The 15,949-nt window shown below is 45.7% G+C and overlaps 1 protein-coding gene across 5 annotated transcripts in view; it reads right to left on the reverse strand.

The window, feature by feature from the left end:
* RPTOR (regulatory associated protein of MTOR complex 1) overlaps window positions 1-15,949 on the reverse strand; it is a 422,339-nt gene that overhangs the window by 311,405 nt on the left and 94,985 nt on the right. For 3 of the 5 annotated variants that reach the window (XM_055389503.2, XM_063705761.1, XM_055389504.2), the window contains exon 3: window positions 12,525-12,607. The exons of 1 other annotated variant lie outside the window; for it this stretch is intronic. In XM_055389503.2, the coding sequence (XP_055245478.1) occupies window positions 12,525-12,607 (83 nt within the window). Of the gene's footprint in view, window positions 1-3,903; window positions 4,066-12,524; window positions 12,608-15,949 lie in introns of those variants that run through there. One more of the 5 variants, XM_055389505.2, reaches the window with a different exon arrangement.

The following is a 15,949-nucleotide window of genomic DNA, read 5'->3' on the forward strand; positions in this document are numbered from 1 at the left end:
TACAAGGAGTTTGAGACCAGCCTGACCAACATGGTGAAACTCTGTCTCTGCTAAAAATACAAAAATTAGCCGGGTGTGGTGGCACATGCCTGTAACCTCAGCTACTCGGGAGGCTGAGACAGGAGAATCGCTTCAACCTGGGAGGCAGAGATTGCAGTGAGCCGAGATTGCGCTACTGCACCCCAGCCTGGGTGACAGAGCGAGACTCTGTCTCAAAGAAAAAAAAATGTATTTTGAGCCAATATGCTGCTTTCAAAACTAGAATCAGTCAACACAGCAAGACACCAAGAGGCGAAGGAAAATGAGGACTAAGGAAGCCACAGGCTGATGTCTCCCTTCCGTGTTCACTCTAAGGCATCTGAGTGAGTGGAGGAGGGGCAGATCCACCGACTTGCCCTCCATCTATCTAGGGATCTACCCACCCATGTACACATATGCCACACCCACCTACACACATTACATATGACAAGCAGGAACGGCTGACTCCATCAGTCATATGTGCATACACTAAAACTGTTGAATACACTTTCTTCTTTTGCATTTTAAATTTGACGTATTTTAAGCTGGCACTGTGGCTCACACCTGTAGTCCTACATACTCCTGAGGCTGAGGCAGGAGGATCACTTCAGCCCAGGAATTCGAGGTTAGTGAGCCATGGTCACACCACCGCACTCCAGCCTGAGTGACAAAGCAAGACACCACCTCTACAAAAAAAAAAAAAAAAAATTAAAAATTAGCTGGGCATGGTGGCACACATCTGTAGTCCCAGCTACTCGAAAGGATATGGCAAGAGGATAGCGTGAGCCCAGGAGGTTGAGGCTGCAGTAAGCTATGACTGCATCACTGAACTCTAGCCTGGGCAACAGAGCAAGACCCCTCTAAAAATATAAAAACAAATCAATAAAAATAAATTTAAAAAAAAAAACAAAAAATATGGCTCATACCTATAATCCCAGCACTTTGGGAGGCCGAGGCAGGCAGATCACTTGAGGTCAGGAGTTTGAGGCCACCCTGGCCAACATAGTGAAACCCTGTCTCCACTAAAAATACAAAAATTAGCCAGGTGTGGTGGCATGTGCCTGTAGCCCCAGCTATTCGGGAGGCTGAGGCAGGAGAATCGCTTGGGCCCAGGAGGTGGAGGCTGCAGTGAGCCGACATCACGCCACTGCGCTCCAGCCTGGATGACAGAGCGAGGCTCTGTCTCTAAATTAATAGATAAAGAAACTATGTTTTAGAGATCTTCCCACAACAGAAAGAAGTCTTCAATAATTCTGTGTTCTTTCCAAGTTTGAAATCCTTCAGAGGGAGGAGGATTAGAAGAGGAATGGTTTGGTAACTTTCTCTTTCTTCTCTGTTTATCCATTTATTTTTCTTTACTATCTTTTTTGAGGTCAATTATGGTCATTTATATTTTCCTAGAAAATTATGCATCGCATACAAGTTTTCCAATTTATCTGCAAAGTTTTGCAAAGCACTCTTTTATGACTCTTGATTTCCTCAAATCCTGAGTTACTTCTCCCTGATTATCTGTGCCTTCTTCTTGGATTTTATTGGACTTCAGCTAAGATTTTTGTTTATAAAAATAAAACATAATTAAAAATTCTACACAAAAATGACTTGACTTCAGGGCATGTTCCAGTCCGAGGTAAGCAGCATGTTGATTAAGGAGCCTGCCACACATGCAACCCTTTAGAAGAGACCCTTCCTTATACAAGCCGTGGGTAATCCTCCTGGTTCTGCTATGCGCTTTAAATCCTGCCACCCAGCCCACCAGTCACAGGTGATTATAGAGGGCAGCCTCACTCCCTCAGAACCAACCCACAGATGGGCCAGTTACATGGAGGACCACATGAAGCTAAGCAGAGCTGATCGGCCTCTCTGGGTTGGGAAGGCAGTGGACTGCGCTGTCTTCCACATGCTGGGCCGAGAGCCCACCGAGGGGAGCACCCTCACCACAGCCCGTGCAGCCCTCACCTGGGAGGGGTCTTTCCCGATTTCTGCCTCCATGGCTCCTCTGTTGTGCCTTAGCACCTGCATCAGTGGCCCTCAGGCATGCCCCCAGTTTTCTGTGTTTCAGACCCCACAGGGTGGGGGAATCTCCTTCTACTGTAGCCCAAAGTGAGGGTGTGACCCCCTGGCCTAGGGGCCACCATCACCTGGCACTGGATCTAGTGCACCCTCTCTCTCCTCTTGCTGGAAGTAAACGGCACCACACGAGCCTGGCATCCGGCATCTGTTCTCAGGGACTTTGAACCACACACTCCCTTGCCCCTGGGTGGCACTTGTCTGTCTTTTAACACTGGCCGTACAGCCTGGCCATCCAGGGAAGCATCAACCACTCTTGTGGGGGAAATTTAATCTTGAAAATCCAGTGACACAATGCAGTGGGCAGAGAGCTGAAGCTGAAGCAACAGAGGAAAGTCAGGAGGTGGTTTAGGACCAGGGACCACTAGGATGTGAACACAGCTGGCTCCTATGGAGACCCCTGGGCCCAAGCAGATGGAGTCCCATCAAAGATGACTACATCAGAAAGGAAGGACCCAGCCCTCACACACAGGGAGGGGAAGGAACGTCCTGCAGCGTAACTGCTGAGTGGGGAGCAGAGACCCACAGGGCCGCAGCACGGTGGAGACCGGGCACTGGTGTGGACATGCACCGTCCCTCCTGCCAAGCTCCCAGTCCACTATGAGCCTCCAAGCTGCACCCAGACTTCACAGAGGCCCAGCTCCTCGGCCACTCTGCCTGCACTCACCCCGACAGGAGCTTTCTCCCGACATACACTCCAGGTGGAGAGACCACAGCTCTAAGAAAACCAAAAGACTCCTAACAAAAACACACAGGAATCTTAAGGGATTGGTATTAAATTATACAGTATATATATGATCAGTATAGTCAATAGTCATAGAACCTCTTTTCTTTTTTTAATTAGAGACAAGGTCTCACTATGTTGCCCAGGCTGGTCTCCAACTCCTGAGCTCAAAGGATCCTCCTGTCTTGGCCTCCCACGGGCATGAGCCACGGTGCCTGGCTGAACCTCTTAATAGTTTTATGAAACCAATCTATCAAGACAAAGGCTCTTTTAAGAATTAAATGTTACCATGAGGCTCTCAGCAGACACCACACATATTATTTGGAAAGGAAACAAGTCCTCACAACAGAAATTATACCTTATTCAACTTAAAAGTCTCCATTTTGAACTCATAGAACTCAACAATAAAGACAAACAACCCAACTAAAAAATGGACAAAGGACTTGAATAGAGACTCCTCCAAATGGCCAATAAGCACATGAAAAGATGGCAACATCACTAATCATCAAGGAAATGAAAACCAAAACCACGACGAGATTCCACTTCATACCCACTAGGACTATCATAATAATAACAGTGTAAGAATACAGAAAGTGACAAATGTTGGCCAGGATGTGGGGAGATTGGAGCCCTCATACACTGCTAGTAGACATGGACAAATAGTACAGCCACTGTGGAAAATAGATTGGGAGTGCCTCAGGGAGGTAAAATACAGGGTCACCATATGACCCAGCAACCCCACTAGTGGGCAGGGGCCCACACAAACACTAGCATGCACATATTCATAGCGGCATTATTCAAATAGCTAAAAGGTGGAAACCATGCAAGTGTCCATCAACAGATGAACTCATAAAATAGAAATGTAGAATAGCCATACAATGGAATGTTTTTCAGCTATAGAAAGAGTTGAGGCTGAAGCAGGATGATCACTTGAAGCCAGGGGTTCAAGACCAGCCTGAGCAATAAAGCGAGACCCTATCTCTACACATGCACACACAAGAAGGATTAAATTACTGATACATGCAATAGCATGGAGGAATCTTGAAAACATTCCAGATGCTAAGGAAAGAGCCCAGATGCAAAAGGCCACATACTGTATGGCTCCATTTGTGTGGAGTATCTAGAACAGGCATCTCCAGAGACAGAAGGCAGGCTGGTGACTGCCTGGGCCTGGGGGAGGGGAAATGGCTGCCGATGGGCTTTGGGTTTCCCTTTGGGGTAAGAAAAGTGTTCTGGAACTAGACAGTTATGACAGTTATGACAGTTGCACAAGATTGCAAAGATGTTAAAAGCCAATTGAGTTGTACACTTTTTTTTTTTTTTTAAGATGGAGTCTCGCTCTGTCACCCAGGCTGGAGTGCAGTGGCGTGATCTCGGCTTACTACAACCTCCACCTCCCAGGTTCAAGTGATTCTCTTACCTCAGCCTCTGGAATAGCTGGGACTACAGGCACCCGCCACCACGCCCAGCTAATTTTTTTTTTTTTTTGAGACGGAGTCTCACGCTGTCGCCCCAGGCTGGAGTGCAGTGGCATGATCTCGGCTCACTGCAAGCTCCACCTCCCAGGTTCATGCCATTCTCCTGCCTCAGCCTCCTGAGTAACTGGGACTACAGGCACCTGCCACTGCGCCCGGCTAATTTTTTGTATTTTTAGTGGAGACAGGGTTTCACCATGGTCTCGATCTCCTGACCTCACGATCCACCCGCCTCGGCCTCCCAAAGTGCTGGGATTACAGGCGTGAGCCACCATGCCTGGCCATTTTTTAAATGTTTTTAGTAGAGACAAGGTTTCACTATGTTGGCCAGGCTGGTCTCCAACTCTTGACCTCAGGTGATCTGCCCATCTCAGCCTCCCAAAGTGCTAGGATTACAGGCGCGAGCCACTGCGCCCAGCCAAGTTATACACTTTAAAATGGTGAACTTGACGTTATGTGCTTCGTATGTCCATTTTTAAAAAATCTCCATTATGTGTCATACCAACAAGCAAATCGCGGACATTTGGGAGGGAGCTGTACAGAAGCCCTTGTGAACACCCAAATTCATGAACACCACTGTGACATATGGTTTCCCCTGCAAAATGAAATCAAGTACCGCAGACACTTTGAAGTGGCCGTCCCCCTCCAATCTGTTATTGATCGTTTCCCCCTTGATCAGCACTTTCCAATTTGGCTGGAGCAGGATTTTACAACTCTTCCTAGTTGCATATGGTGAGCATACGGTGGGTTCCTCATCGTCACCTCCAAATTTAGCTTTCCATTCTTTAACAAGTCATCACACCTTCCACTTTCTGACTTAGAAGCAGCACTTCCATCCCTCGCCTGGCACCTGCCTGTCCTTCAGAGCCATCTCCACATCGCTCTGTATCACGGTCCCCAAGTTAACTCAGGAAACACACATGGCACGTGAGATCTGTGAAACGACAACAGCTGAGCTACAGTTTTAGTCCCCAGCCTGACGGTGGGGGGTCCTCATTTGCAATTTGTCATACACACGGACAACTCCCTTGTTAAAGGGAACATGATGATGAGAGATAATATCCTCGAGAGGCCTGTTAAGGACAGAGTTAAGCCCCTATTTCTCTCTAAAAATATTACACTTCAAGTAGGTCAATTAATAGAGGAAGAGTCAGGAATGCAGTTATGCCCGCAAGAGGATAAAGCCGGAGATAAGGCAGGATGGGGAGGGGCTTAAGGCAGCAAGACTCCTGGGCAGAATGTTCTGGGAGGGGCCTCCACCACCTCAACCATGAGGGAGAGGAAGGGATAAGGAACAGAAAGGGATGGGAATTAAGGATCTGATGACCAACCACCATGGCCTCCCTGGTGCAAATGCTTTATATACTTTTATTCTGTCCATTAACATTTGCATGTACAAATTGTAAAAGTTTAAATAGTAACTTGTCCAGAGTTACATTTCTAAGAAGTGGCAAAGCCAGAACTAAACCAGTTCGCATTCTTTCCACAGTTAAGCTCTCCCCACCCCACCCCTCAGTGCGCTGGTAGAAAGGAGACCACATTTCCCAGGGAGCTCCCCTACCAGTGAGAGGGGTGCTCCCGCCCAGGAAGGGAAGGAGCGGTGAGCCCAGCATGACTCTGCGGACCTACGAGGCGGAAGGGAGGAGGCGGACTCCACCAATCTTCCCTGGGCAGTGTTTAAACGGGCTGCGGCCCATGCTGCAACCCACTCTAGTCAACACGCGTGCTCTTCAATCCCAAATGGGCTCTCTAGTGAATCCCCTCGGTGGCCTCGGAGAGCAAGAGTCCAACACAGGGCTGGCCAGCAGGGGTCCCCTCCGGGACCAGCTGTAATGGACTGAAACCCTGAGGAGTCTAGTCACAACAGGCTGCCATCCTCCGGGCGGCTGCAGAACGATGCCTTTCTTTCATTCTTCTTTCTGTAATGTGTTTGGTGTGCCTAAAAGAATTTATAGGTCATGTCACTAAGGTATTCGGAGGGATGGCAGTAGGTGACAACACCTTTATGCTCTGGTGCAAGTGGTCTAAAGAGTCCGGAATAAACTGCTTTGCATAAGCTAAGCTTGCTTCCAAGAAGCTGCTTCCAATACCATGGCCTCTGGGGACAGGGCAAGGCAGGAAGTGCGTGGGCAGGGCTGACTACGAAGGCTTCTGGCTGAAGAGCATGAATCAGAGTTCTCACTGAACACGGCACGCACGTGGAAAAGCTGTCAGGCGAGAAGCACTAGAAAGGAGGGAAGACGAAGTGGGAGAGCACTGCTGAGGCCAACGCAAAAATATAAGTAAAAACGTTGATCATAGGAACAGTTAGTTCTTAACTTTCTGGGCAGTAAGCAGTTAAGTGAAACTGTGAAAACACCACAGTTAACCCCAAGACAACCAGAAGATATTGTCTGTACCGTCCTGCAAATTTAATGAGTACACAGGCAAAGTGCTTCACACCAGGTACTGAATTATGCAAGCTGTGAGCCATCCACCCACAGTTCTGCCTTTGCCCATGAGTCCTCACTGGCAGCTTGTCACAGAAACTCAAGGTGGATGAAGCCCAACCTTAGGACCCACAGAGAAGGAAGTCAGGTGAGTTTGGGCAGGAGGAGGGAGGGCTGGCGGCAGGGCAGACAGCAAAACGGGATGGATGATGGAATGGTAATGGCATCAGGGCCGCACGCCAGGGGATGCTGCCAATCGCAATTATAGGGCCATTTTCACCAGCTGAACTGGACTGTCAATTTGGAACTAATATCGCAACGTGAATGCCCCAAGCAGGAGTCACTGCGAGTAACAGTCCACCTTGGGCTGTTCCACAAATAGCTTTGGAGCACCTCCAGGTGTGGAGTACTGTCCTAGGGCAACTTAGCTGCTTCTTCCCCGATTATCCACATCTGAGCCTGAAAATCCTAAGAAAAGGTAGAACCCACTGATTTATGGGTCTTGACTGCATCTGTATTAGCCCATTTTCATGCTGCTGATAAAGACATACCCAAGACTGGGCAATTTACAAAAGAAAGAGGTTTAATAGACTTATAGTTCCACATGGCTGTGAAGGTCTCACAATCATGGCGGAAGGTAAGGAGGCGCAAGTCACATCTTACATGGATGGTGGCAGGCAAGAGAGAGCTCGTGAAGGGACGTGAGACTTGTTCACTATGGACAACAGCACAGGAAAGACCCGCCCCTATGATTCAATTACCTCCCACTGGGTTCCCCCTATGGCACGTGGGAATTGTGGGAGTGACAATTCAAGATGAGATCTGGGTGGGGACACAGCCAAGCCATATCAGCATCCATCTATAAAATAAAATTCATTCCAAAACATTTGGGGGTGGGGGGCACAAGCAAGCGAGTGACTTGTGCTGATACCGATTGCTTTGCCCACAAAGCAGAGGCCTGTCTAATCATCCCAGGGGAAAGAAGACAAGTGGATCTTAGAAGCCATCCATGCAGTGCTCCCCAAAGCCAACCCGGCTGCCTGACTAGGCGCCTCCCACCACACCTAGCAGTGTAAGCACTCAATACCAAGGGTTTCACAGTTTGTCACACATGGCCACATGACACTCCCCGTGAGGTGGACAGGTCAAGCAGCAGCCCCATTCAGGGACAAGGAGAAGACGCCTGGATTCCAATTATCCTCACTCCAAACCCCTAAACAACATGGAATTACACATAAACATTCAGTTCTGCAAATAACACTTGTGCCTAAAATCCAAAAGACACACCTGTTAAGTAGAACCAAAACTGTCCACCACTGGCTTTCTCAACCCCCTTGCTCCCCAAACCCCCTCCTCCCAACAGGAGGTATAGTCATCAGCTTCGGTTCATTCAAAGCATCTCATAAAAGCACACAAACAATTCTATTATCAATACCACGAAAGGATGACTGTCGTTTACATTAAAATGCAATAACAATTTCTACTGGGCTAATGGACCAGATCTTGGGAGCTGTTTTGTTCTCTCCTTGAACATACTCTGCTTGGGGTTAGGCACTATAAAAAACATGTTTATCTAATGGTAAAACCAACTTTCATCCCTTAACCACAAATTAACTGTGACACATCTGAGAAGCACGGTGAACTGAAGGGAAACTGACATTCAAAATCTGTTCACTGTAATCCACAAACCAGGGCTGTGCATGGATAAGTAAGAACTGTCGGCCACATGGAAACTGACTCAACCTGACCGCTCGGCTCCCTGGAAGCCCCACGGCCGCCACACAGGACTTGCTGCCTTCACTACTCGCAGACCTGGACAAGATGAGAACGAGCTCCTACAACAACGTGGCTCCGTGACTGAGGAGCGCCTTCCGCCTCCTCCCCTAGACACACCTGCCCGACGGACAGACTCGGCCAGTGGAGGCACCGCCATGCTGCTTCATGCTGTTTCATCTTCCTTAGTAAATGATAGATATTCCCATAGAAACTTATTTTTAAGGCACCAGAAGAATTAAAGCTCACCCCAAGTAAAGAGGTGTGGCCTCTGCTTCTGGTGTTGTCCACTCTCTCTGGGGAAAGAAGGACACAGAGAGCGAGGCCCCTCCTGCTTGTCTTTTTCCACAGGCTCCAGCTCCTAACTTCCATCCTGTACTAAACTGCCAGTAGCCCCAATTTGTTAGAAAAATTCTCTAAAAAGATAAATTCTTCACTGTATGGTCCCAGCTTTATAATAATCTCCTACTCCCATTTCCCAATAAAACTTTCATTTGAGACTTATGATGGAATGAGTGAGGTTTTACTGCAGAATTTTCCACTGAAACAACGGTCGGCATTTTCCTCTGATCTCTGGCAGAACACAAATTTATACACCTACAAGGTAATAAGGCAAAGCCTTAAATTTAATCAGAAGAAACATTTCATCAGTGGCAAACTGATAAATTATTTAGAAAAGGGCTCAATGGGCCTAAGCAAGGAAATACGGGCCAGATAGTGGCTGGCAGCCTTCAGAAAAAAAGATAATCACCGTGGTTTCTCTCAATTCCTTTTGAACTAGAATCACCGATATCAAAAGCTAGAAAAATGAAGAAGAACAAGTCCAAGCGTTCCGGCACCAGCAAGGAAATCATCAGAGGCTTCCAGGCACCATTCTGGTGCGGCCGATGGGGGTTCCGGGGTCGGCTTTCTGCACCTCCTGGATGGACGCTACCGTTGAGGAAACAGGCATTTCCTACTCTGCTCCCATCCATGCCAGCATGGAGGCAACGACTCCGACAAACTTTAATGAAAATAATCTCATTTTCATTAAATGACCCAAGGTTTTCCACTCTTGCAATAAAGACACAGTGAAAGAGAAAACCAGATATATGGGTCTTTCCACTGAAGGTCTGGGAAATTTAATAACGCCCCCATTGTTTTATTGCAGATGGCACATCAACCTCTCTTTATTACTGCAGAAACTCAAGAGCCCTGTAGAGTGCAATCAAGTGGTGCGTGTTTAGCCTTGCAATGTTTCAAAGGACCCCGATTTACAGTCAGGAACCAGGCCCCTTGCACACAAACATCTGAGTTTGCTAAGTGCCTCCTGTTTCATGCAAACTCTAGAAGGCAGCATGAGGTCTGCCCCACACTGAGAGCCACACTGTCTATGCCAGGCCTCCCTCCCTCTGTCCTGTAACCCACGGAAAGCTGTGAGGAGCAGTGTGCCACGCGCACCGGGGCAGGTGCTATTATTACCCAGTGCATATGGCACAGCCCCACGCTCACACCAGAGAGCCGGTCAGAGGTATCCTGTGACATCCGTTACCTTAGGCTAATTTCTAAAATAGATGAGGCCCACTCATGGATAGTAGCAGGAAATTTTTAAACATTTTTATTGTACTAAAAAATGAATGCAATGGTGTTGGCATTCGAGAAGCAAATATTAGGTGTCCATTGTTGTGGTTTTGCTTCCTGAATGGGGACAAAAGGTCCCACTCTGTGTGCATGAACAGCTTCCTTCTAGGCTGCAGCGGATACTTTATTCCAGATTCCACTTTATAAACCAGCCCAGATGGGACCCCGCCTGCGCTGCGCTGGTACCTTTTCCGAAGCATCCTGTAATCTTAACACATTCTCCATCTCAGCAGCCCTTCAAACGATCTCTTACTCAGAGAATTATTTTGCACATCCATTCTTGAAATCTGGCCAACTTTAACAAATTTTCCCAGACTACAGATCATTCAGAGGACTGCACCCCTTTGCACCTGTGCTCGCTGTCCGAATACAACCGTGCCACTGTCATGGGCAGGGAATCCTCCATCCTGTACTGAGTCTACACTGTCATCTTTCTGGCTGTCATCACTGACCTACATGTAAAGGTCGCCTTCCCTACATCATGATGCCGCTTCTCAATGCCATGGAGAGATCTGCTCGTAGACAGAAATTTAGATTAAAAATAACAGATGCCACTTTAGAAGATTCCATTTCCTGTCAGCTAGCATCAACTAGCTGATATCTACCAAGCGAAACTAATAATAAAGCCAGCAGTAAATCAACTCTTAGCACTCAAAAAAAAAAAAAATTGTAAATCAGAGCAAACGGAATACACATACAATATCTTGAAATATTAAACACATGTATTCTGAAAGGCTATATTTCCTTATCTAATAATTCTTGGAAAAGAAGAAACTAGTTATAATAGCAGAGACTCATTCTAGAAAGAACACAATTGGTAGATCTGAATTTATTGGGTTACATTCTTTTTTAAACAAAGGTATCTAGTAAAACGCAAAGGTACAAAGCCAAACCCAGGAGATGGCCAGAAGTAGCCAGAAAGGCATTCCTCTGAATTCCCATAGTGTTGGTTAACAACATGCCATGTGCCAACACAGCCATGTCTTCTAATACTGCCACTCTGCCCCACACTCCTGTAAGTGCCCGTCTCACCATGCTGAGACCCTAGGGTACCTTCAAAGTCTTCAAAGAAGCTATTATCTATGGAAAACACGAGGCATCTCGACTACATTTTTACAGGACTCCACCATCCAAATCTCTCTCCAGTCCTCATGGCATCCCCAAACGCACTGCGCTCTCAAGAAAAAGGCTACGGCATGTTTACACAAACCATCAAGAGGCAACCAATTTAAGAGAGGAAAAAGTCAAGCCATTAGGCATCAATCAAGAACCCATGAAGCCACTGCCTTCTAAAGAACAAAAGTCTGCTGTTATTGACTTGACAAGTTGGCAATGCAAGCACAAAGGTACACCCTAAGACACAGAGATGCTTCCTAACAATTAGCTCACGACTGGAAGCAACAGCAGAAATGACCTAAGGGCATTTTTAAAGGCAGGAAAGAATTCATTTTTGGCTGTTCTCTTACTCTAAGAATGTAAATAATGTATAAGGAATCTCTAAATCCCACATCATGTGGATAAATGATCCACAAATCAAAATTCCAACCAAGTAAGTGTTCAAAAGTTTCCATAAATCATGTGTTTCCATGAGGCTTTCATCCAAAAGGGGAGAGTAAAACTTGCAGGAGACGCGCAGGTAAGGCACCTTCTCAACCTGCATTCTTCATTATTTCCTTTAGGTAACTCGAGTCCATCTATCATGCAAAGCTGAATATAGGGCACTTCCATAAGTGCCCAGATTCTTAGTTTTTTATTAAATTTATTAAATCTCCAAACCAGTTAATAAGAAAGGCTGAAGGTCTTTGGGTGGATTACAAGTAACTTAAGATCTTAAAGGCAATTTGACACAGTTATATTCTAAGCCACTTTTCTTTAAACAAACAAACAAAAAACTGTAAGATATAAGCCAAAAAAAAAAAAACCCACACACTAATTGGTAACTGGCTCCCTAAAAAGAACCTTATCTTTTGAATCAAAGACAAAGCATATAATAGGTGTTATCTTTTGAATGTTGGGTGTTTTTTTCTCAACTATGTGAAAACTGAAGACACACAGAATAGCGTTAACTAGTTGAGGTTGCAGAAAAATTATCGAAGATACATTTCCTGAGAAAAATTAAAACCATGGTTAAGAGCGAAAAGAATACTTTTTCTTTTCTAAAAATCTGGAACAAACTTAAGCAAAATAAGTTGGACTGTCCAATGCAAGACTCACAATAATGCGGACGCCGTCAAGACAACACAGCCACCAACAGCCAGCAGGCAGAACGCAGGCACACGAAACGCAGTGCGCAGGCGCCATGCCGCACAAGGGCAGGGTGTGCACAGAATTCTCACTTGGATCCAAAGAGTGTTGGAAACCAAGGAACTGGAGTTTCCCTGTAAGAAGGAAAGGGAAGAGCAAGTGAAGCACGCTTACCCTTGGCTGCCAGTTCTCGTACTGCTTCTGTAAATTTGCACCGATGGTTTCCAGAGCTTTCTGAGGACCCATCGACAGAGGATCTGAGGAAGCAATGGAAAAGAGAAAGTTCTTTACGTCTGCATTTCCTCCTCTGCTAGGCCTCTCTTCCAGTTTCTCCTTATATAACGCACTTCAAAGTCACCTTTGACTAAAAGTAACACAACGCCTAAGGTTGATCAGTGTTAACCAGATTTACTGAACAGCTAAGGTGCTCAAACAAGCTGACACGCCGTGAAGGCCAGTGTTTTAACATCACGGGCAAGTGAATGCTGTTATTCTACCCACTTTCATTTGTATTTCGGCACCTGCAGCTTTCCCGCACTTGCACTGTTTTATTCTCAGGCTCCTGCTCAGGCTTTCTCTGAGAAGGCAGCTCTGCAGTGACAGCATATGCTTCCTCCTGTTCAAACTATGGCTCTCATGGGTACAGGAAAAGGAGGAGAGAAAAAGACAAAGAAGTGATACTTTTTAATTAATTTTCATCTGCACTCAGTATTCCCACAAAAAAATCTGTTTCGCAAACGTGCATTCATGTCCAGGATTTACCCATTTATTTCAGGAGTGGGTTCCAGGGCAATTAACTCTAAATCAGCAGTTCTCAAACTTGTTTGGTCTCAGGACCCCTTTGCACTCTAAAATTATTGAAAACCTCAAAGAGCTTTGGTTTATGTTGTTGAATCTATCAGTATCTACTCTATGTGAAATTCAGCTAAGATTTTTTAAATGTTTTTCTTCATTCATTTTAAAAACAATAACCCATTATATTTTAACATAAATATTTATTACAAAAATAACTATTTTTTCCAAAAAAGTTTAGTAGAAGAGCAGCATTTTTGCATATTTTTGCGAATTTCTGGAATATGTGGTTTGATCAAGGATGGGTGACTCTCATCCATTTTTGCATTCGCCTGTGGCATTTCATGGTTTCAGTGACTGCATATGTGGAAACCCCTACCTCACACATATATCTATCATTAGAAAACAGAAGAGTATCTTAAAATGCTATTTTACATAATCATGACTCTTTTTGTTTGATACTACACCAAAAATTATCAAGTGGTAATTTCCTTCAGATTATATGAGATGTAGTATCTGAAACCACATCAACGAACTTTTTGTATGCTATGACATTAAAATTCACTGCTGTTTGCTGCACCTTGAGTGGATTTTTTTACCCATAGATTATTTTGTATCATCATGCATTGATCATCTGGAAAATATCGGCTCATTGAACTATACAGATCTTGTATATTTCATTCCCCAATATTTTTTTAAGAATCCACACTCATTAACATTACCATGATCTCATCAGAAATGTCTTAAGTACTAAGAAGTTGCCAGGCTCGGCCAGGTGTGGTGGCTCACCATTGTAATCCTAAAACTTTGAGAGGCCAAGGTGGGTGGATCACCTGGGGTCAGGAGTTTGAGACCAGCCTGAGCAACATGGTGAAACTCCGTCTCTTCTGAAAACACAAAAAGTAGCCGGGCGTGGTGGCGGGCGCCTGTAATCCCAGCAACTCAGGAGGCTGAGACAGGAGAATCACTTGAACCCTGGAGGCAGAGGTTGCAGTGAGCCGAGATCACGCCACTGCACTCCAGCCTGGGTGACAGAGTGAGACTCCATCTCAAAGACAACAACAACAACAACAACAACAAAAAAGAAGTTGCCAGGCTCATAGTGGTAGGTATAAGGTTTCCAAATTTTATTTTTTTTATTTGAAATCTCAAATTTTATCAGTGGAAACAAACACTGTCAGTTGTTTTCCTTAACGTGACAGGCTCATGTCATTCATTTTCCAGAAAACATCTGCCAACTACTCCAGGTCTGTCTGTTGGGGGTAAAATGCTATCAAACAGCACCACATGCTACAGAGAAATGCTGCCTGAAAGCAAGAGCCAATCAATGCAGCAAATTTTGTTATTGTCTTATTTTAAGAAATTCCCATAGTCACCCCTACCTTCAGCAACCACCCCTCCTCCATTAGTTGGCGGCCATCCACATAAGGCAGGACCCTCTGTCAGCCAATTAAATGCTAAAAGATTACAACTCGCTAAGGCTCCAGTGATCATTAACATTTTTCAGTTTTTAAAATAAAGTGTGTACGTTCTTTTGGACACAATGCTACTGCACACTTCACAGACTACAGTACAGTGTAAACGTAACTTTTATATGCACTGGACACCAAAACGTTCATGTAGCTCACTTATTGCAGTCGTCTAGAGCCAAACCCGCAGGATCTCTAAGAGCCACCTGTATAGTTTTTGGCATTATTTAATTATTTTTTTTTAGCTATATGTATGTTACTCTGATAAAAAAATAAAATAAAAATCATGACATTAATAAGATTTTACAACTGGAAAGGGCCTTCGCCCATAGATAGGTCAAAGTCATCAAGGGCTTTTCAAAACAGAGATGCCAGGCCCTAACCTTCTGGAAATTCTAATTCAATGGTTCTAATTCAATGGACACCTCTGGCTGAGAAAAGCTTGGTAAAAACCAGGTAATATCTAACTTCTCTGGAAGAACTGTGGTAAATTTGTTATAATCCGTAATCTGTGACTTCAGACGTTACATGTTTGGTCTTCGTTTCTCTCAGGAACAAAGTTCTAAGGTCTCAAAAAAATCACAGTGACCCAAATCAACTGTGCTGTGATCAGACCCACAAGATAGGATTGGATTGGGATCTGAAAAACAAAAAATAGGGGCAACGAAGTACACAAACAAGGCAAAGGAAAGCAAAAAACAGCTTTAACAAACAGATGCCAAAGAGCGACCTTGCCACGTGCATGAGGAGGAGCAAAGTAAACGCACAGGGCTGGCTGGAAGGCGTTGAGTTCAGTCACCCATACTTAACTGCAGCAACCAGCATGGTCGCGGCCCGCGGCTGTCATCTATGGTCAGAAAACTGTCCATGCATCACGACGGTCAGCGGTGGCTCACACTATGCATGCTCTCCAGTGAACCACGGACAGAGGAAGAAGGGAGGGAGTTCCCATTCAAGGAGTACCCCCTCCTTGGATTTCACCCCTTGGAAAGTCCAGGCCCTTCTCCCATCCCACCCTCTCCCCAGTGTTGGCAGGAGGCAGCCACTTCCCTGCATCCCTCACAACATCCTGCAGAGACATGGCGGCCCTCGTTAGTAGAGACAGCCTGGCAGGGGCCCCACTCTCCCTGCCCTGACTCAGGTCAGGACACCTGCCCACCCAGGAGGGGTGAAGCCACTGTCAGCTGCCCACCAGGCCGTGACCAGCTACATGGCGCTATAACCGCCTATCCACTGGGAATCCCTGTGGTCAGTTAATTGTATGGTTCCCTCCCAAGAATAGGGCAGTGGGTGGGAGAGCTGAAATGAGAAGCAGAGGAAGAGATGGGAAAGAATGAG

This window comes from Gorilla gorilla, chromosome 4 (assembly GCF_029281585.2).
Source record: "Gorilla gorilla gorilla isolate KB3781 chromosome 4, NHGRI_mGorGor1-v2.1_pri, whole genome shotgun sequence".
In the NCBI taxonomy this organism is placed as follows: domain Eukaryota; kingdom Metazoa; phylum Chordata; class Mammalia; order Primates; family Hominidae; genus Gorilla; species Gorilla gorilla.